Genomic DNA, 22148 nt, shown 5'->3' with positions numbered 1-22148 from the left:
TTATCATTTATAATATTTACAATATATGTGTGCCTATGATATGATAGAGAAAATCTATATAAATTATACATATATCCAGAAGATTATGTATCATCGATAAAATATTGCATATATCCTAAAGATTATGCATCATCGATAAAATATTGCATATATCCTGAAGATTATGCATCATCGATAAAAAAAAATTGCATATATCCTGAAGATTATGCATCCTCGATAAAAAAAAAATGCATATATCCTGAAGATTATGCATCCTCGATAAAATATTGCATATATCCTGATGATTATGCGTTCTCAATAAAATCTTGCATATATCCTGAAGATTATGCAAACGTAATATTCATTATATAGTTGATGGATATATAATGAAAGAGATGAATACATATTTATATATATGTTCTTGTATTCTTTGAGGACAATGAAAAATAATCTAATATCGATATAGATTTTGACAAACATTTCCAGAAGTAAATGTTTTATATTTGTCAAAAAAAAAATAATTGTATTTATGTGAATACAACTAAAGAATCATTAAAAATGATTATTATTGATGCAATTTTATAGTGGGTTTTGAATACCTAAAAAGAATATTAAGAAAATTGCATTGAAACATCAAAGTATAAGAATAACAGTGAGCATGACTACTGTTATTTAAATACATGAGACATGTATTTATTGTTCATCATTCCCTGCAGAGAATGATACGAATTGAAGTCAACTACTTTTAAAGATTGTTTGTATTAGTCATGTTATTATACGCTGTTATTGCTTGCAATGTTGAAAATTATTGCATGTGACATATATTAAAGATCAAATTTTGCATACATCTTGGAGATTATGCAAAAAATTGTATTCATATATTCTTTGAAATATTGTTAAAGAAATTGCTGAGTAATTTCTTTTTATATATGAACAAGTAATAAATTTTTAAGAAATTTATAATAATGTTCTACTTGTTCAACGTCATTCCCCGAAGTGAATGTAATGATTTTAAATAATCAATGGCATTGTTTGATACTCAAATATTTCCAGAAGAAATTGGAAATAACCAAAAGATGAGATACCACACACAATCAAAGTGCATGAAATCTATATATCATGTGTGGAATTGAATAATAGTGGTCGCGTACCTGTAGTACGGACACACTTATAGTCAAGATAAAAGTATACTTGATTATTTAATAGAATGTGAATTGTACAAACTTATTGTACATTTAGAATATTTAAATATCATTACCTAAAGAGAATGAATAGACATGAAATTCTATTTCAAAGAATATAGATTTCACATATATTGGTAATGCCAGAAGCAAATTAATATATACATATTTTATTATTTCTTGAAATCAATAGTTTCAAACTATTGTTGGTACATGATATGTAAATATATAGTTACCATATAATTCAGTTTGCATATTCCCAAAAGTGGATATATAATTTACTAATATTTGTTAGTGATCCAATATAATCAAAGTGATAAAGAATCACAAAATGATTAGTTGAAAAGCTTCCTGAAGAAGTCTTACATACATTTGCTACTTTGAGCAGTAAAATGTCTTTGTATGTACCTAGATGTGTAACTTTTATCTAGTTATGAAAGTGATAATAAATAACTTATTATATGTACTTGTTGTACATTTAAATATATAATATGTCAAGTCATGATAATTAGACTGATGAATAGTCTATTAATAAATTAGACGACTTGTTAAAAAGATATCAGGAAAAATGAATGATATGTTATGGTTATATCTATTTGACCATTACAATAACATGATGAAGTTGTCATGTATCTTTTAAATTATACACATCATTGAATTGATGATAATGATTCCTGAAGAGTGTATATGTTTTGGAGAATAATATAATTATATTATTCGTGTATATAAAAATGAAACTTGTAATGATTATGTTGTAATGAATTTACATTACATTTTGAAAGTTTCATTGAAATACAAATTATAGTGAACCTGAAGTTCATGAATTGAATTATTTTGACATGATCAATCATATGCAATAAATTGTCAAAGAATCTGACTAAATTTTGTTGAAGAACCAGAAGATTCTTCTCATTGTTATTTATAAGGCTCAAAAGAAGAATGTGCATATATTTGCACATAGAAAATATTTAAATTATATTTTCATAACAATCTTGAGCCATTGTTAGATTTTTATTGCATAGTTTCTTATCGATGTGATAAGATTATATAATCATGCATTTACAAAATGTGTAAATTTATGTATTTCTAATTATACACGTATGACTCATTCTTAGAAATGAATTAAGTTCATAAGGATTGAACTTGAAAATGAAGTTTATTGAACCTAAAGTTCAATGTCATATAGTATATATGAGTTTAAACAAATATTGATTCATTGTGATATACTGAAATCCCTACAGGTATATTAATATTATTAGATATCACAATTTTTAAAAATTCTCTCGATCAGGGGGAGAGAAGCAGTTGGGATGATGATAATTTTTGAAAAATGATCCTTGCACAAAGTATATAAGAACAATATAGTTCAAAATGATATATACCAACTGCAAATCAATATTATTCAAAGTTGAGATAGAATGAGTTGAAAACGCCTGAAGCGTAAATGAACAATGTAGAAATTATTAATAAATTTTCATTTGATTTGCCCTGAAGTTGTTAAATCTAGAGGTACTCATGGAGATACCTTAATGTTATAAAGTATTAAAATGATAACCGTGATGAAAACGGTACTCGAAAAGACTCCCAAGAGAAGTTAGACATAACACATTTGATCATAATTGAATCCCTGAAGTGATTCTATATAGGTACCTATAAATGATAAACATATTTGAAAAATATGTAATTTAAAGAGATCTCTATAAGTTATGTCAATATGGGAGGAAATTATCATTTATTGAAATTTTTGTCGACAATAAATATTGAATGTTTGCATATGCAATAAACTAACATGAGATAGCAAGGATCATGGTATTAGATTTGTCGAGAATCATTGACATACATTTTGATTTTTGGCCAAAATATTATGACGCAGTCCAGGCAAGTTTACTCGCATAAAGTGAAGTAAGACCTGTAGGGTGTGCAAATAAATATTTCTAATGAGAAATTTGCATATATATATTTGTACATAATGAATTGATGTACAAAGTTTGCATAGACATGAGATTGATTGAAGTAAGGCTTAAATATTGAGAAAATATAATCATGATTTGATTATAGCCTGGAATATATTTTATGAGGATTTATAAGCGTCACATAAATGTTGCAACAAAAGGTTATTTATTTGGAGCTCCTAATATAGTGAGAATTTGAAATAAGCCTTATCTAAAAATTCTAGAAGAATTTAATACATGTCTTAAGTGATATAAATTCAAAGTCGCGCGCACTATATGACAAAGATTTTTGTATGAAATAAAGACATGTAAGTAAATTATTATTTGAAAAATACCTATGGTTGTCTATGCAATATAAATACGTAAATTATACGTTGTGATAGACTCTTGAAGAGTTTTTGATTAATTGAAGAACAAACTTTTATTTCTTTTGTATTTCGAGAAATATTAATGTATAAAGTTTGTTCATTAGTATTGAAGTCCTGAAGTACTTCATATGTATCAAGAATTATAGATATATGATCATTTGATATGGAAATTAAGATCATAAAACAAGATGGAATAAATATATGGTCTTGGAGTACCATCATTGTTACAAATGAAAATTTATAGTACCATTAATGTGTTATGTTCATATCTACTTGAAATTTTAAATTTTCGTATGAACAAAGTTGTGTACACACATGAATGATACAATTAGTTGGATAAAGACTAATGTTCCACGAACCCCTCATCTATAATTTAGAAGTCCATACATACTCTGGAAGAGTTATAGAAAATATATGATCAAAGATTATATATGGTGATATTTTAAAAGTGATAACAATAATCTTATGAGATATATTATCACCAAAAGAATTATGGATCATATGTGCATGAGGGGGAGACATATTCATGTTGCACTCTTTTTCCCTTAGCTCAGGTTTTGTCCCACTGGGTTTTCCTGGCAAGGTTTTTAACGAGGCAACTTGCAAATAGTTATGAATATGAAATATATATTGTACTCTTTTTTTCCTTAGCTCAGATTTTGTCCCACTGGGTTTTTCTGGCAAGGTTTTTAACGAGGCAACTATAAATCATGTTAACATACTTGCATTTTATGAAGCAAGTAGAGAATGTGTGTGAGTGAGATCATTGACATAGCATATTCGGGAAACATATGGATTGCACTCAATAAAGAAGTATCAACCCAAGCAATTCTCTATGGATAATACTGCTTGCATCGTTCAACTAAAAGGAGGTACATTGAAGGAGATAGAGTTAGAACACATTTCACGAAATTCTTTTTTATACGCTTCAAGAAAATGCATATTGGTGTTCAACATATTCAATCAAGTGTCAATCTTACAAACTTATTCACAAAGTTATTACCAACATCAACATTTGAGAAGACGGCAGACAAGATCGAAATTCGTCGATTAGAAGATCTCCACAAATGCCTAAATGAGGGGGAGTTAGTTTACACTATACTCTTTTTCCTTTGATCAAGTTTTCAGCAAGATTTTTAATAAGGCAGTTATTATGGACATCCAAGGGAGAGTGTTATAAATATTAATAATTATGTGGATGTCCAAATCTTTTATTTATTACCATGAATTGTAATCAACATTCTTCTTTTCCTTAGTTTCCCTTTTTCTTAGTTTCTTAATATCTCACTCTTGTATTTGTATAAATAGGGGTTCACCCCATTGGAATAAACAACTCAGAAATTCTCATTCACTTTCTCTTTCTCTCTTCATCTTCTTCTTCTTTCTTCTCATCTACTTTATACTATTTTATAACATATACTAATTTTTCACAATATTTACACCCAAAATTTTATAAATACACTTTATTTTAATAATTTTTACTTTACATAAAATATATATTTTTAATTATATTAATTTTTTTTAAAAAAAATATTCTATTTCATACTCTTAAAAAAATATATTTATCAAATAAAAATAAATTATATTTTAATGTTATAACAAACAAATGAAAATAAAAAATTATGTAAGATGTTATTAGGAAAAAAATTATGCATAATTTAAAAAAATTATGAAAATGAATTTTCACAAAATAATATGAGAAAAAAATCAAAAAATATGGAGAATGATTTTTAAAACTATTTTTAGCTTAATTTTTTTTTTAAAATATTAAGGTGTACTTATTATTTTATGGGGTATTAATAAAATTTCTCTTAATCATAATATTATAAATTTAAATAATTGTTTACATTAACTAATTTAATTATGCCACATGTACAATGTATCCACGTGGGTAATCCAACGCAGCACTTAATAGTTAAAATTAGATGGAAATATTAAATTGCTAACAGAATATGAGTTCAGAAAATTTTACAGTCAAAAATTGAATTTTGGAAGTTAGTGAAATTTTTAGAAATTTTTCTGCAATTTTTTTTTTTTTTACATACATAGATATTTATCTTAAATTTTCACTCACTTAACATTGGGAACACCATCAGTCTTACTTTCACAAAGACTAACTATGCCAAATAAGAGGAACAATGTGAGTATTATTGTAATTTGCAATAGGTAAAAAATGATAGTGATAAAAATAAGAATAATTAGTAATTTTACGTCCTAAATTTTTGACAATATTGATTATACTGTCTAAAATATACGGCTTGTTAATAATCTCCCCTGAACTTTTACATTTGCAGAAATTTAGTCTTTTTGTTAGGTTTTGTTCCATTATATAGTTTAAATACTGACGTGTATTTGTAAATTAGTTACTTTATCTTCTAAACTTTGACAACTATCAAATCATACATTCTCAAAATAAAAATGAGAAAGATTCAATATTTTTTTAGTAAATCTTAAAAAATTAATTTAGATCTTAAAAAAATTATTTTGAATGATTAAGAAAATTAAAAAAAAAATTAAAATTTTAAAACTAATTAAGCGATTTAAAAAATTATTTATTTTTATTAAAAAATTTATTTAGATACTAAAAATATATTAAAATTTAATTTTTGTAAAATCTAAATTTTACAAGAACAAACTTGAGTATATTTTATTTTTCTCAAAAAATATAGATTTGTTTAAGTAAACATAACATTTTTTTAGTTTAATTTATATTTTTTTCGAAAAAAATTCATATTTTTATTGAATTTTTAATTATTTTTCTTTATTTGTTAAGATATGAATTTATAAATATAAATAAGTTTAATTTTTTTTCCAAAAAATCTTAATTTATTTAAATTATTTATTAGATTCTTAATAATTTTAGTTTGATTTTTTAAGATACATGTTTTTTAAATAAAATAAAGTTTGATTTTTTTAGGAATAATTTAATTTTTTTTAAGTACAAATATTTTTAATTAATTTAATATTTTTATCAAGTTTTTTAATAATTTTTTTTTTATAATTAATAGAATATTATAATTGCTTTAAAAAAAATAGAATATTGTAATTTTCAAAATTAATTATTTTTAATAAAAGAAGGAAAATTTTGAATTGGTCAAAGTTCAAGAGATAAAAATATTAATTTTTAATGGTAAAAGAAACATAACCTTACAAAAAGGGCATGATTATGTACTGTTATATTTTAGGAAGAATTTTTAACAAGCCGTATATTTTAGAAGCAAAATTAGATAGTGCCAAAAATTCAAAGAGCCAAAATGGTAATTATATTACTGCACGAAGCGTAATATAATTTATTAGTTATTCATATTGCCACTAAATATTTGGGTTCAAACCCATAATCTTCCCTCTGAATACCCTACAGTGGAGAATGCTAACGATTTGGGAAGTAAAATGGGTACTCTCTTGGATGTGGGCATGGATGAGAAAGGTCGGCCTAAATGGGCAAACTAGTTACAATTTCGTGTGAAGGTTGATGTCTCATCCCCACTCTTTGGAGGGTGTGTTAGGATTTATTTTACCAAGATCTAGATTTACTAACAAGTATGTTGATTAACATCCTAAATATGAATTTTCTAATACGATGAAATTAAACACATAAGAGTTTAGAAAACCTTACATTGATTGTAGCGGAACAATATGACTCCTTTCGCTTAAGATCTCTAACCCTTGTTCCTTTATGGCACAGAGTAATAACAAGATTTGAGCCTAGATCTCTTTCTCTCATTCGAATTGATTACCACCGTCTCTCGCACTATGATTGAGTACTTGACTTGCTGTGTGTGGGCATGTCACTCTATCACTATGGCTCGATTAATAAAGAACAATGAAGGAGGCTCGAAATTACTATAGAAGGTGTATCTCATCTACTATTTGTTAGAGAATGAAAACTAGGTTTAGTTTGGTTGAAGTGAATAGTTGGGTGAGATGAGAGCATGATGTCTTTTTTATAGTATTTCAACTAGGGTTTAAATTTGAATTATATGGATTAAAAAGAATAAAATAATGGACAAAAATTACACATAGTGGTCGACCACTAATGAGCCTCACTAGTTACAATTTTACCACTTTATTTCAACCACTTATTCTTCTTTCAATAATACTATATTTTCTAATTTCAATCCTATAAATGTCAAAACTATTTATTTAATAATTATAATTAATTATCAAATAAAATTGCCATTTATATTATTTATTAGTTAGACCATACAGAGTCTCTTAATTAACAAATAAACCCCAAAATCTTTTTCCTTCACAATTAAGCCCTTGCTTGGTCGGACCCCATAGTCCGACCATTGGACCATGCCTTTTTTTATTTTTTTTTTATTTATTTTCAATCATTTTCAGAGAGAGGAAGAGAGAGAAGGGGGCTGGGGCTGGGGCTTCGACCGTCGTTTGGGTTGGGGCGGCGATTCGTGGGTGCCGTGGGTTGAGCGGGGGTTGGGGTTTTCGTGGGTGTCGTGGGTTGAGCGTGGGTGAGGGTCGTCGGGGTTGGAGTTTTCGTGGGTGAGGGTGGTGGCTGCCGTGGGTGAGGGTGGTGGGTGCCGTGGGTAGTGGGTTGGTGAGTTGAGAGAGTCGGCTGAGAGTTTGAGGGAGGAGAGAGAAAGGGTTTGAGTTATGAGGGGGGTATTTTTGGGGTTTTCAAAAAATTGACATATTTTTTGTAGTATAAAATGTATTGGTTTTAATTTTTTTTTTTTAAGTTTAATAAGTATAGAAAATCAAATTTCCCTTATTCTATTACTATTACCATTATATTACACCAAACCAAACACCACCTAACAATTATTTTTTATTTTCTTAAGTTGTAGGCACTAGTGCACAGTCTCGGAGTCACCGGACTGTGTCTTCAAATTCTGTGTTTCTTTCAAGACACTTTTTTCTTTTGAGGTGAGGCATGAAAAAGAAGAAAAATGGTGGGTAGGTAGGTATGCCATTTGAAAAATTGGGGAATTCCCATCCCATTCTTGCTGTATTTCTAATTCTGTGCTCATAGACATAAGACACAGTGATAGTAGTAACTGACATGAGGTGATAATGAAGGAGACTCGTGGTTGGAAGAAGAAGGTTGTCGAAGCTCGGGGGGATTCAGCTGCCCACGCGGTCGGTCATGGAGTTTCAACTTCTCTGAAGAGACGGAGAGAAAGAATAAAGAAGAGACGGGAGCGCTTCGAATTGAATGAAAGTTTGGAAGAGAAGATATATGATGGTCCGGAGTTGAAGGGTAGTTCAAGATGGAAGAATGCGCAGCTGGTGGCATCTGTTAGTGAGAGTGTGGAAATTAAGGTCGGCGATGGAGCTTCAGCTTCTGGGAATAAGCGAGGAAGAAAGCGCGCGAGAGTGAAGCTCTTGAATCAAAGTTTGGAAAAGAAGAAATGTCAGGGAAATGATAGTTCCGTGGAGGCGGTTGATCTAAGAAAGAGGAAGAAAACGAAGCTGGCGGAAGTCCTTGGGTCGAGTGTGAAATGTCACGAATCCTTAATGTGCCATCAGTGTCAAAGGAACGACAAAGGCAGGGTTGTTAGTTGTAAGCAGTGTAAGAGAAAACGGTTTTGTATACCTTGCCTAAAGAACTGGTATGCATTGATTTCCTACTTGTTGATTTCTTATGTTTCTAATGTTTTTGTTCTTTCGTCTTTATTGGTCTTGAAATTGAAAAAGTAAACAAAAGAAGTTTGTGCTGTACCGGATGATTCAGCTCGTTTTTTTCTTTAATGAGTTTGAGCATCATAGCTTTACATAAATTACAGAAGCAAAAATGAAGGCAATGTGGTTGTATCATACCTAAAGATCAAAGTATTGATTTTTGTAATAACAACTTGTGTTGTGATTGCCAATTTGTCATGGAAAAAATGTCAATTATTAATACTGAAAATGTATGAGAGCGATCTTGCAGGACAGAGGTAATTCTAATAACTATGTACATTTTGCTCATGAAGAGAATTTTTGATGATCTTGTCTCTGAAAATGTCAATTATTTTTTTTTGTGGCTGTTTTCATTGGGCATGGCCTTGTGCAGGTATCCTACTATACCTGAAGAGGACATTGCTGAGTCATGTCCTGTATGCCGCAGAAACTGTAACTGCACAACTTGCTTGCGCAATTTACCGGTAATAGTCAGTTTCTCATTTTCAGCACTTCTCATAAATGCTAAAATGACTTGATTTTACAAATGAAGTTGCATAACATTTAGTGTTGTTACTGCAGGTTTGGCCGAGGTACTCTTTTTATCCTAGTTATGATGATGAATTCATGTATTCTGGGTATTTACTTGAACAGCTTCTTCCGTTTATGAAAAGACTAAATGCTGAACAAGTGATTGAAAGAGAGCTGGAAGCTAAAAGACATGGTATATCAACTTAAGTTTATTTTTCCTTCCTGAGGAATTTCTTTTTTACTATTGGACATTGTATCAAATCTTCTCAGGTCATATGTGTAGCTCTCTGAAAAATACAAGAGAGAAACAAATGCACAATGATTGTTTCACTTAAGATGGAAGTGAATATGTCGGTCCTTTGTTTCTCCTTTTTGAAGCTTACAGGAAAAATGTTAATGGAGATTATTGACATGAAAATTTGGTGGGGTGTTCCTATTGGCAGGAATAGCCGAATCAGTACTGAAGATACAGGAGGCAGATTGCTCTGTAAAAGATCATGTGTGTTGGTAGGGCCTCGGCATAAACTAACACGTAACTTTAAAGGTTTATTTGTCATTTGCTTATCTCAAATTCAGTCGTTCTTTGCAGCAACAACTGCAGAACTTCAATTGTTGATTTTCATAGAAGCTGTCCTAAATGCTCGTATAACCTTTGCCTCATTTGTTGCCGGGAGATTCGAGATGGACACCTGCAGGGTGGTGGGGAGGATCTTGTTCGGTTTATTAACAGAGGCTTGGAGTACTTGCATGGTGGTACTGGTTTGCGGCCTTCAGACAGTGTAAAGCCAACATCTGAGTGGAAAGCAAATGGTGATGGAGGAATTCCATGCCCGCCTAAGGACATGCAAGGCTGCAGTGATAGTCTCCTGGAGCTGAGGTGCATTTTTCCGGAAAATTTTTTCGCTGAGTTGGTGGAGGATGGAGAAGAAATAGCAGAAACTGACAGTCTAATTGACATTCCTGAAACTCTTGGGCAACAGTGTTTGTGCTTCAGTGCTAGGCCTAGAAATGCGAGTGATGTGAACAACGGCACAGTAAGGAAGGCTGCTTCTCGAGAGGATTCTGATGACAATTATTTGTATTGTCCAACAGCCGTAAAAAACCAACAAGAGGATTTAAAACATTTCAGGTACCATTGGAGTAGAGGTGAACCTGTAATTGTTAGTAATGTGCTTGAAACTACTCCAGGTTTAAGCTGGGAACCATTGGTCATGTGGCGAGCATGTCGTCAGATGAATCGTAACCAGCCTGGTAAACATTTGCGAGGCAAGGCATGTCGTCAGATGAAGTGTAGCCAGCCTGGTAGAGATTTGCAAGTCAAGGCAATTGATTGCTTGGATTGGAATGAGGTTAGCTTTGTTACCGAACTTCTTTTATTAAATACCAATAATGTTACCACTGAATTTGTTTTGTTTCTAATTGCTTATTGATATATTTTTTTTTCCCTAATTGCTTACTATTACTTTTGCTTGTAGTGATTTCTTAAATGATCTAATTTTTCTTTTCCTTTTAAAATATATAAGATCTATTTTTCTTACAAAAGAGGCAATAAAGATTGGGATATATGTTTTTAGGATAATTTTCTTCTTCTTTTGTATCACTGAATAATTCATCATTTCTCATCAAGAAAAAGAATAGAAAAAGGTTAGGTGATGTTGCCTCATTAAGTTGCACTCCCAATAGCTTCTCTGCTACATCCTTTAAAATACACCACTAAAACTCTACTTTCTCTAACTCAATTTTATAGCAGACTTTTACATTACACATACATCAACTTCTGTATCTTTTCTCTATTTCCTCTCTATATCATTTAAATAATATATTTTTAATACTATTAAAACATTTTTAGAGGAGGAATAGTGCTTCTCCACATGTAGAGAAGAGTTTGAAGAAAATAGAGATCCTTTAAAATAGAGAACCCGTTTAATTTACATCATTTGTTGGAAGATGATTTTTCCATGGTTCTTTAATTTTTTTTTTGAAGAATCTATTTTAAAGGAGCTATTGGGAGTGCTCAATTATTGTGGATTATACATGATTTGATGGAAATACTAATTTCTTTAGGCTTTCATTATCTGGTAATATTCTTAAATTTGAGAACTATACTAGGAGTAAATGGTAGTTGGTCGACATATTTTCAACATTCTACATTTTATCATAAGTATCTTGACTGTTGTATATCTGTATTGCTTTCATTTTAAATGTGACATGGTTTTTGACAATTCTGATTTGAATTCCTGATATAAATCTTCTAATGACATGCAGGCAGACATTAATATGCACCAATTCTTTACTGGGTATTTAGAAGGCCGGTTTGATTATAAAAAGTGGCCTCAAATACTGAAGCTGAAAGATTGGCCTCCAAATAGCTTATTTGAAGAGCGTCTACCCCGTCATAACGAGGAGTTTATATGTTGCTTGCCATTTAAGGCATACACGCATCCTCATTATGGTTGTCTAAACCTGGCAGTGAAACTGCCCAAGAAGGGTATAAAGCCTGACATGGGGCCGAAGACTTCCATTGCTTACGGTGTTCAGCAAGAGCTTGGACGAGGAGATTCTGTAACCAAACTTCATTGTGACATGTCTGATGTGGTATGTTGCCATCCTTAAAATGCATATTTGATCTTAGTCATAGAACTTTTGTTGAGTATATGTAGCTTTGTCCTATTTCCTGACTTGCAAAATTAGTGGTGATTTAATGATTCAGAATGGTAGGACAAAAAAATGGATGGGTGACTTCTTGACTTTAAAGAATTCCATTTGTCCTTTAGGCCCTGTTTTTCTTTCTCTCACTCTCTCTTAGGGGTGAGCAACGGTTGGTTTGGTCGGTTTTTTACACAAAAAAAATCCGAAATTCGGTTTTCGGTTTTCATGGTTATAATCCGAAAACCGACCGACCATTATACAAATGTAAAAAAAACCGACCGTTTTAATCCACGGTAACCGAACTTCATTTTTTTTTTTAAAAAAAAATAAGTTTTTAAATTTTTTATAATTATTTGAAAACTAAAAAAAATTAGAGTATTGTATCAAATATCATATAATTTAAGTATAAAACTTTTTTAGTTAAATAAATAATGTAAAATAAATTTTTTTAAATTTGTTCAAATTATTTGTGTTACTAATATGGTAATGAGTTGTATTAAAAAACTTGTATTATTTTATGAATGTGTATATATAATATGTAAATGCATCAAACTATAATAAAATAAAGCAATAAATAATTGAGACTTTAAATAAAAAAGATATAAGTAAAACTAGTTTAATAAAATTGTATATTAAATATGTACAAAAATAATATATATTATATATAAGATGTATGTTCGGTCGGTTCTCGGTTTAATCAGTCGGTTCTCGGTTTAATCGGTCGGTTTGCCATTGATACTAAAACCGACCATGTTAAGGCGGTTTTAACCGAAGGTGGTTTTTTCGGTTTTCGGTGTTCGGACGGTCGGTGTATTCGGTTTGGTCGGTTTTTTGGATTTTTTGCTCACCCCTACTCTCTCTCTTGAGTTGTATACCGAAGTAGTTTTATGAATCTTCTATACCTTGTCCTTGTATGATTTAATCATTAGTGATCAAAAGATATTTCAAGGTTTGTTTGCAGCTCATAGTTTCTTGAACGACTGTGAAATTTGTATAATATAAATACTCCAAGAGGGCTTTGGATTATAATATATTAAGTTGGCAGGCTATTTATATCTCCAGGTTTGTTTTAATATATTTTTAATGCATGCAGTTGGCCTAAAATGTTAAATCTGATCATGTATTAGCTCTAAATTTTCACTGAGAAGACATTGGCATTCCTGGACAATATTTAATTTTTCTCTACGAGATGTTTATAGAATATAGTTCTTTGAATTGAGATGTCGTATATATAGTTTACAAGGTGCATTGACTATAATGTCTGTCACACCTCTCTGCACTTGTGCACCACTTGTTGTGCAATTTTTGCCTTAGGTTGTGTGATTATCTGGGTCATCATCAGTAGTATTTTCTCCTGTATTTTTTCTAAATATGAATATTATTTATTTTGCGTGGTAAAATTTTAGGTGAATGTTCTGATGCACACTGCCGATGTGAGCTTAACACCCGAACAGCTTACTATTATAGAACACCTGAAAAGGAAGCACAATGAACAAGACCGAAGAGAACTTTTTGGAAATGGTCAAATTCCGGATAACAAAGTTAATGATAGAAAAACTGAAGATAAAAGTGATGATAGTATTGAGCACTTACTAAATTGTGGAAATAAGTTGGAAAACTTGGAAATGGCTGAGGGTGGTGCGCTTTGGGACATTTTCAGGAGAGAGGATGTACCCAAGCTGCAGGAATATCTAAAAAAGCACTTCAGAGAATTCAGGCACACTCATTGTTCTCCATTAGAAAAGGTAATTTCACAGTAAATGGTTACTAAATTGTGAGATTGAAAGTTTTTCATCTTGCTTGATGGTTCAAAAGATTTACTGTAATCTTTGTTGGTTGTTTGTATTTCTAGAGTTTTAACTATTAAGAAATACAAATTACTTTTCTGGCGGTGTCTTTGTATATGTACAAATGGATTATATGACTTGTTTACCTTACCATTCATCAAGACTTAATGAATTTGTTTAAGTTAGATCGTTATTCCTATCAAAATTATAAATACCATGGTCATTACTCATTCCCACTCTGCCATGTTATAGTATGTAAATGGAAGAGTATGAGCATGCTTAATAATTTATTTGTTTTTATTGCTATAACTAAGGAATTGGTATGTAAATATATTGAACTGTATTGTGTATACCATATTTTTATGTAATACTTTCGTTATTTGTTTTTATTTTATTGAACTGTGTTGGTATGTTCTGAAATAACTAAGGATCCTTAGTCAATACCAAACATTTCTTGATTTGCTCCAATGACCAATGCCCTTAAGACATCTTATTTATATAACGAGGACTGAGCTGGATTGTTAGTGTTGCATTATAGGCATCGTTGTAGTCTGTAGTGGCTGTCATGACTCAAAGGATAAATGGACAGCCCTGAAAATCTTACAGAATTCTTTAACCATGTCAAATGAGTTTGGCTTAGGTGCGGAGTCAATTCTTTCATATTCTAAATCGTCAAAGTTGGAAAGCACAATAAGAGCTTTAGTGCTAATTTATTGTTTGTTTCTATTTGCATAATTGTAGGCCCTTCATTTACTTGAGGTTTTGTAAATACTTTTTGGTGTGCTTCTTATTTTTTCAATATATATTGCTTGTTTTGGTGCCATAGGTTATTCACCCCATACATGACCAGACTATGTATCTGACTATGGAGCACAAAAGGAAACTCAAGGAGGAATATGGTTAGTTCATTACAAATGTGTGTGGAATAGTTGTATTCATTCTTCTCACCTGGTTTACTTGCTTGTATGCTATTTAATAGGAATTGAACCATGGTCATTTGTTCAAAGACTTGGAGATGCTGTCTTTATACCTGCTGGCTGCCCCCATCAAGTTAGAAATTTGAAGGTAAAAAATGACTACATCTAGATGTTTATTGTACCAAAGTGACTGTATTATTGATGCAACAGGTGCTATACAAGCTTCTATTCTTTTAATTTTTATAAATTTAACTAGTAATCATGAAGGTTTGGATGCTGCTTGTTTTTGGCAAAAGATAATTCTTACCTTTTACTGTTCTTATTTGACATTAAATTAAATTTGTGGCTCTAATCCAATAAGTTCTTTGAGCTTGAAGAAGGTTGGCGTAAATTGTATGCATTGAAAATATCATATTTACCTATTATCTAGGGCTTTGGTATATTACTATGTTTTCATAATGAAGTTTTGTTAATTTCTACAGTTGATATTGTGTACATGCTTACATCTAGTCATGTTTATGCATTTAAGTTTGGAGTGTCATTTTACAATGTTTATGTTGTGCTGTGGCTTCCGGGAGTTGGTTTGTTGTTTATATGTTAGAAAATTACTACTACTATGTTTCATAGTGATGTTTTGTTTATAGCTGCAGTTGATAATGTGTTACATGCCCAACTACTCATATATATTTATTTAAGTGGGGATGCTTTTTGAATTGTTAATTCTGTGCAGTGGTTGTCCAAAGGAAGATATTGTCCCATAATATTTTGAAGTATATATGATGTGCTGAATATACATATACATTGATATTTGTATTAATCTGTATAGTTTGCTTCAAAAAAATAATTATTATAACTGTATAGTGAAAAATACAAAGAAGAGAGAACAGAGTTGATCTCATTGCACCTGACAACAACTAGAAATGAAATAAAGTAATCAAAGCAACATCAAACAGTTGAAAAGGGGAAAAGGGAACCCTATAAAGCTTTATATACACGGTTTGTGTCTAGATTGATACATCAGAAAATTACCTCTTTGATAAAACGTAATAACTTCTTTCCTAAATTAGCTATATCACAGCTTTACAAGAACTATCCCTGATGTAAATAACAGTTTTCATACACAAACAATGAATAATGCATTATAGAGATATCTAGGAAAGATAATCCCTAAATCCTTTTGCTTTGAAGACCTATGTTGCAACCCAAAATTTAGTCTTCACCCACAGTCCTTCCGCCACATCCTCTTTATCTTCAAAGATTCTGCTATCTCTTAACCAGACTAACCAGAAGATAGCAAGAATGGTTGCTGTCCACAATGTAGAGATCCTCCTGCCCCCTTTTAATTTACACAGGGACAATTGGGTGCCTGAACAAGACATACACCATTGTATACCAAATTATCTGATCATCTTATGCCATAGAAATTGAGAGAAGGGACACTCCAAAAAAATAAATGGGATTTAGTCTCCCCATTTTTCTTGCAGCAAACACACCACCCTGGAAACAGTACCTGATAAGGCCTCCTCTATTGTAACTTCGCATGAACATTCAGCTTCTCTATTGCTGATAGCCATCCAAACTCTTTGATTTTAGATGGTACACAACTTTTCCAAACTGTTTTAGTCCATTTTTCCTCAAGAAACAAATGATGCGAGTTAAGTCATGAAAAACTGATTTACATGAGAAGACTCAACTATATGATGTGCTTAATAAATAAGCCCATATCTGTTATGGGAAAAAAAAATTCTAAAACATTTATGTTATAGTCAAATTTTACTTGGGAAAATTTAGTTCATTGCTAGTTCACATTGTCTGGTTGTTTGGCAGAGTTGGGAATGGCTCAATCACTTCCAAGAAATTACTGTGATTGCATGGATGGAAAAATTGTTCGGGGTAATAATAAAAAGAACAAGCTTTTATGGAATTGGAGTGCTTATTGGTTCTTGTGTGCTCTAAAGAGAGTTTTGTAGTCTTTCCGAGAAAAGATCAACTTTTGAATTTCTGTGTAGATTATGAACGAGAAATAATTTAACCATTTTTCTTTCTCTGAATTGTTCGGAGGCTGAGAAGTTTATTTTAGTTGATTGGGTTTAGGATGATAACTTGTTCGTTTTCGTTGTATTTTTTTTTGTTTCCTTGTTGTAACTTTACTTATATTTTGTGGTTTCTGTGGTGAGACAGATTTACTTATATTTTGTGTGCAACTTTTTTCTTGATAAATATACTAATTTTGTTTTTTATTGGGAAAAGAGTACGATTACTATTGAACTAAAATAAAGTTACATTGCAATATAAATCAATAATAATAATTTATGGATAGTACTTGTAATTGTTGGTTTGTTCTTTCACTGGCATAGTGTAATTCACATTAATTATTTGTCTATTATAAATAACATAACAGGCACACCTTTTTCTTTTCTGTTTCGCTGCATGTATCAAATATACTGATTTTGCCAATTTTCTATCATTTGAAACATTAAAAAATAACGGGTGGTGTTATGATATTTTTTGCACAGTCCTGCATAAATGTTGCACTCAAATTTGTCTCGCCAGAAAATGTCGGTGAGTGCATTCGACTAGCAGAAGAATTCCGAGTCCTTCCCTCAAATCATATTGCCAAGGAAGACAAATTGCAGGTAGGTGATATTTCCAGGTTTCAGGGTTAAATATTGTATTAGGAAGGCCATGGTTCTAGTAGGATGGTGCTATATGGTTAATGTCTATTCTTGCTGTTCTTTGTTTATATTCTGACCACTTTATTTTACACATGCATTCCGCATTAGAGGGATTTCATGCAGGGGTTTTGTGTCATTTGTAGAGCATTGGTTGCTGACAGTGTATTTATGGACACATTTATAACTTACATAAACTCTTTTACCTTGCATTATCGAGTAGGTGAAGAAAATGATCCTTCATGCAATGAATTCAGCTTTGGAAACTTTGGTACCAGAACTAAGGTAGTTTGTCATAACTTTCTGTATGTATGTTTATTGCAAAAAAAGCTAAGGCTTGCCTTAAGCTTATAGTTTTCTTAATGGGTTTACTTGTGTAAATATATTAGTTTTTTTGAGGTATAGTTTGTTTACACAAGTTTTTCGTCAACAAATTAATCAATCAAATAACACTTGCAATGCTGAATAAAATTGCATTTATTGCTACTGCACTGTTCATTTTAGTTCCTACTGCTTTTTTACTTGTGATTCAGAATGTAAATTAGAAAAAATTTATTAATCACAACACTTTGTAAAGAAGGTTCTTATAATATGCTCACGATATTTGCAAAATTGAAAGTATGTCTCTCATTATTATTTTTTGGATAGGTAGTTGGGTATGACTATTAATTGTGGCAGCTCTTATTTTTCATGCGTGACCGTATTACCATCTGAACAGTACTGTTATTTGTCAAATGCCATTTTTGTGCATATTTGCTTTATCATTTCTAGTCTATTCGATTTTGGTTGTGTCAACTCTAATCGAGATTTTTGAAAAATGTTGAGTGTGTCGATCAATATAATTTTAGTTGCCAATATGTTGATTGTGCTATTGTAGTTTTTTAAACAAATTTGAAATGCCAGCTTACTTCCAAATCCTCTTCATGGGACGTCCTCAACTACCTTTTCATCGGCCTCTTTAGTAGTGCCTGATCACTCGGTGAACCTCTTGGACGAGAATAAAAAATCTAAGCCCGTGATCTCTTCTTCTGTCCGAGCCTCTAGAGAAAAGAGAAGCACTGTCGTCGTTGATTCTACTCCTGCAAAGAGCAAAACTGCCGGATCGATTAATCTTGGTGTTGTGGTTCAAGAAGTTGCTTTAACTTCTCATGCCCCTTCGACAACACCTGCCCCTTCGACCTCCCCAACTGCTTCACCAATCCCTATTACTCTACCAGTTCCTGCTACTCTAGAGCCTCCAAAATTTTCTCATGAGACGCCCTCAACTACCTCTGCGCCAGCACTTTCTGTACCCGATCACTCGGCCAACCTCTTGGATGAGAATGAAAGGTATAAGCTAATGATCTCTTCTTCTGTCCAAGCCTCTAGAGAAAAGAGAAGCACTGTAGTCTCTGATTCTACTCCCACAAAGAGCCAAACCACCAAGAGTAATCTCGGTGTTGTGATTCGAGAAGTTGATTTAACTTCTCCTGCCCCTTCGACAACACCTGCACCTTCAACCTCCCCAACTGCTTTGCCAATCCCTATTACTCTACCAGTTCCTGCTACTACAGAGCCTCCAAATCTTGCTCACGAGGTGCCCTCAACTACCTCTGCACCGATCATTTGTGTGCTCAATCACTCGGCCAACCTTTTGGATGAGAAGGAAAAATATGAGCTCATGATCTCTTCTTCTGTCCGAGCCTCTAGAGAAAAGAGAAGCACTGTAGTCTCTGATTCTACTATCGCAAAGAGCCAAACCACCGGGTTGACTAATCTTGGTGTTGTGACTTCTCCTGCCCCCTCGACAGCACCTGCACCTTCAACCTCCCCAACTGCTTCGCCGATCCCTATTACTCTACCAGTTCCTGCTACTCCGGAGCCTCCAGATCTTGCTCACGAGGTGCCCTTAACCTCAACACCGGCCCTTTCTGTGCCCAACCACTCTGCCAACCTCTTGGACGAGAAGAAAAAATGTAAACTCATGTTCCCTTCTGTGCAAGCCTCTAGAGAAAAGAGAAGCACTCTAGTCTCTGATTCTACTCCTGCAAAGAGCCAGACCAGGTCATTAACTTCTGTCCCGTCAACAACACCTGCACCTTTGACCTCCCCAGGTGCTTCACCAATCCCTATTGCTCTACCAGTCACTAGGACAAGCACAACTCTGAGTGATCACCATGCTGACTCCTTAGCTTTTCCTTCCATCAATAGTGGGAGTGCTTCTGTGAACTCAACTACTGTTGGTGGTAGCAGGAATCTTTCAAAATACCAGCTGGAGATGACCCAACAATATGGGAAGGCCTTCATGCAAGCATCTCAAGGGATTTCAAAAGAGGAGTGGAAGATCGCTACGAGCGTGGAGGGTTTTGATCTTACCTCTTATACAGCTAGACATGCTTTGCTGGTTAGCTTTTAATATGATGAGTTGTTTTCACAGTTCTTTCCATTCCCATTTCTAACATTATTTTATACAGGCGGCAGTCGGGATCACGCGCTCAATGACCCTTGCCAGTGAGGCAGCCGAAGGGGAAAAGAATCATCTCAAGAACGAGCTGTTGAAGATGAAGCCTTTGGCGAATAAGGCCAAAGAGTCTTTTAATCAGATTTCTTTAGAGAAAGAGGAGTTAACTGTCCAATGCTTAAGCCAACAAGCTGAAATTGAATCCTTGAAGGGTCAGAATGCTGATCTTCAAAAGATGCAGGTTCGAGTTGCTAAAGTTGAAGCTCGTTTAGCTGAAGTCAAAACATTGAGACATCAGATTGCTGAGCTTGAAGTTTTGCGAGCTCGATCTGCTGAAGTTGAGGCCCGTGCTGCTGAGGCCGAGGCCCTGAAAGCTCGAGCAGAAGAAAGTGAGGCTCAGGTCGCTTTGTTGACAAAGAAGGTTTGCAGCCTGGAGAGGAACTGCACCATTCTCACAAAGAAGACAAACGACCTGGAGTGTGATCTTGAGCAAAAAGCCAAAATCGAGGAGGAAGGGCGTTGTGAAATTGAGAAGGGACTGAGAGAGCTGGAGTCTTCGCGTGATTGCATTTTAGCTTTGGCTACTCGCAATGGAGAGCTCGAAGCTGCACTTGTTGCAGCCAAGAATAACTCTGCTCCCGCTCTTGATGAAGTTGCTATTGAGGAGCGTACTGTCGAGAGCTTGCTCTACACCATATGGCTCCAGCACCCGAATTTTGATTTCTCCTTCCTTGGAGAGGCTGCTGTTCAGACTGTAGCGGGTTGGAAGGTTGAGAACTGTAGACCCAGAGATGCTGACTCTTAGCCCCAAGCTTTTTTGCTTTATTATTATTATTATTATTTTGTAAGGGCTTGTCTTTCTACAAATATTATTTTAGTAAAGACATATCTTTGGTGCTCAATGCTCATAAAAAAGAGTACCCTTTTTGTTATAACTTATATATATGTTATATATTATTGGATATGGTGCTTGTGCTTGATGAGGCTTCTTTTAATTCAAATGCTTTGATCTTTTTATAATTTTGCGGCTGACAAAACTTACTTCATCTTAACATTCATTCATTTTTCTTGAGAAGCATCCTTCTCTGTTTTAGTATAACATTATGCCAAAATAATATTTTAGATTTTTGTTTTATTTGTGATGCCAAGTTAGGTTGCTCGTAGAATTCTTTTGTAAGTTTCAGTACTCTTTTCGCCTACTAATGGTTAATATTGTGCTTTTTGAGTTTGAATTATGATAAGAGTATTTTTGAGTTTATGATGTGGATGAAATAGTTTCTATTTTGAATACATAGGTGTTTTGCTCATATACTTTGGCTACCCTTGAACTATGTTAAATAGTCTCAATGAACTATGATGGCTAGTGATATATGATACTTCTAGTAGACTTTACTAGAATTGTTTTTAAATAATTAAATATTTTACTCTCGAATGGGATCCTCATCATATTTTGCATTCTGAACTTTTAAGTACTCCTAAAAGGAATAAATTAAAGGAGACTTTAAATTTAAAAATTAAATTAGTATATATTATTTTTTTCAAAAAAATTAATAAAATGATCAAATATAATAAATTAATTAATAAAAAATATAAAAATATATTTACTATATATTAATTTTTTTTTAAAAAATAAATACATAATAATTAAATTAAATTATATAATTATTTTAGTATTACATAATAATATATTGTAACACAAAAAAATAAATATATTAAATTATTAAATATATATAATGCATAATATATCTGAAAATTTAATATACCGTAATAATAAAATTATATATCATAAAGAAATTATAACAATATTAAATTAATACTCAATAAAAATATATCATCCTAACAAAATTATATATACCACTATTAAAATATATATACATACTAAAAAATTTATACATAACAAAAATCATATATCGTACAACAAAATTTATATACTTACAATAAAAAATAAAATAAAATAATATAATATTATGAAAAAAAAATTGTATATACCATATTAATAAAATTATATACAACCATAAAATAATTACACCATACTTACAAAATTATTTAT

The 22148-nt window shown here is 32.1% G+C and overlaps 1 protein-coding gene across 1 annotated transcript; it reads left to right on the top strand.

Moving 5' to 3' along the window:
• Window positions 1-8270: 8270 nt before the first annotated feature.
• On the top strand, window positions 8271-21078 carry LOC133028944 (lysine-specific demethylase JMJ26-like). The gene is made up of 13 exons (XM_061110157.1): window positions 8271-9053; window positions 9497-9587; window positions 9685-9826; window positions 10077-10140; window positions 10223-10982; window positions 11899-12228; window positions 13689-14027; window positions 14896-14968; window positions 15049-15134; window positions 17503-17622; window positions 17882-17943; window positions 18562-20041; window positions 20112-21078. Exons 1-13 carry the CDS (start codon window positions 8515-8517, stop codon window positions 20901-20903), a joined length of 4878 nt encoding a protein of 1625 aa, XP_060966140.1. The 5' UTR covers window positions 8271-8514; the 3' UTR covers window positions 20904-21078.
• The last annotated feature ends 1070 nt before the right edge of the window (window positions 21079-22148 follow it).

Source organism: Cannabis sativa, chromosome 2 (assembly GCF_029168945.1).
Source record: "Cannabis sativa cultivar Pink pepper isolate KNU-18-1 chromosome 2, ASM2916894v1, whole genome shotgun sequence".
In the NCBI taxonomy this organism is placed as follows: domain Eukaryota; kingdom Viridiplantae; phylum Streptophyta; class Magnoliopsida; order Rosales; family Cannabaceae; genus Cannabis; species Cannabis sativa.
Note: the sequence above shows the minus strand (reverse complement) of the source record. Positions and strands in the feature narration are given on the sequence as shown.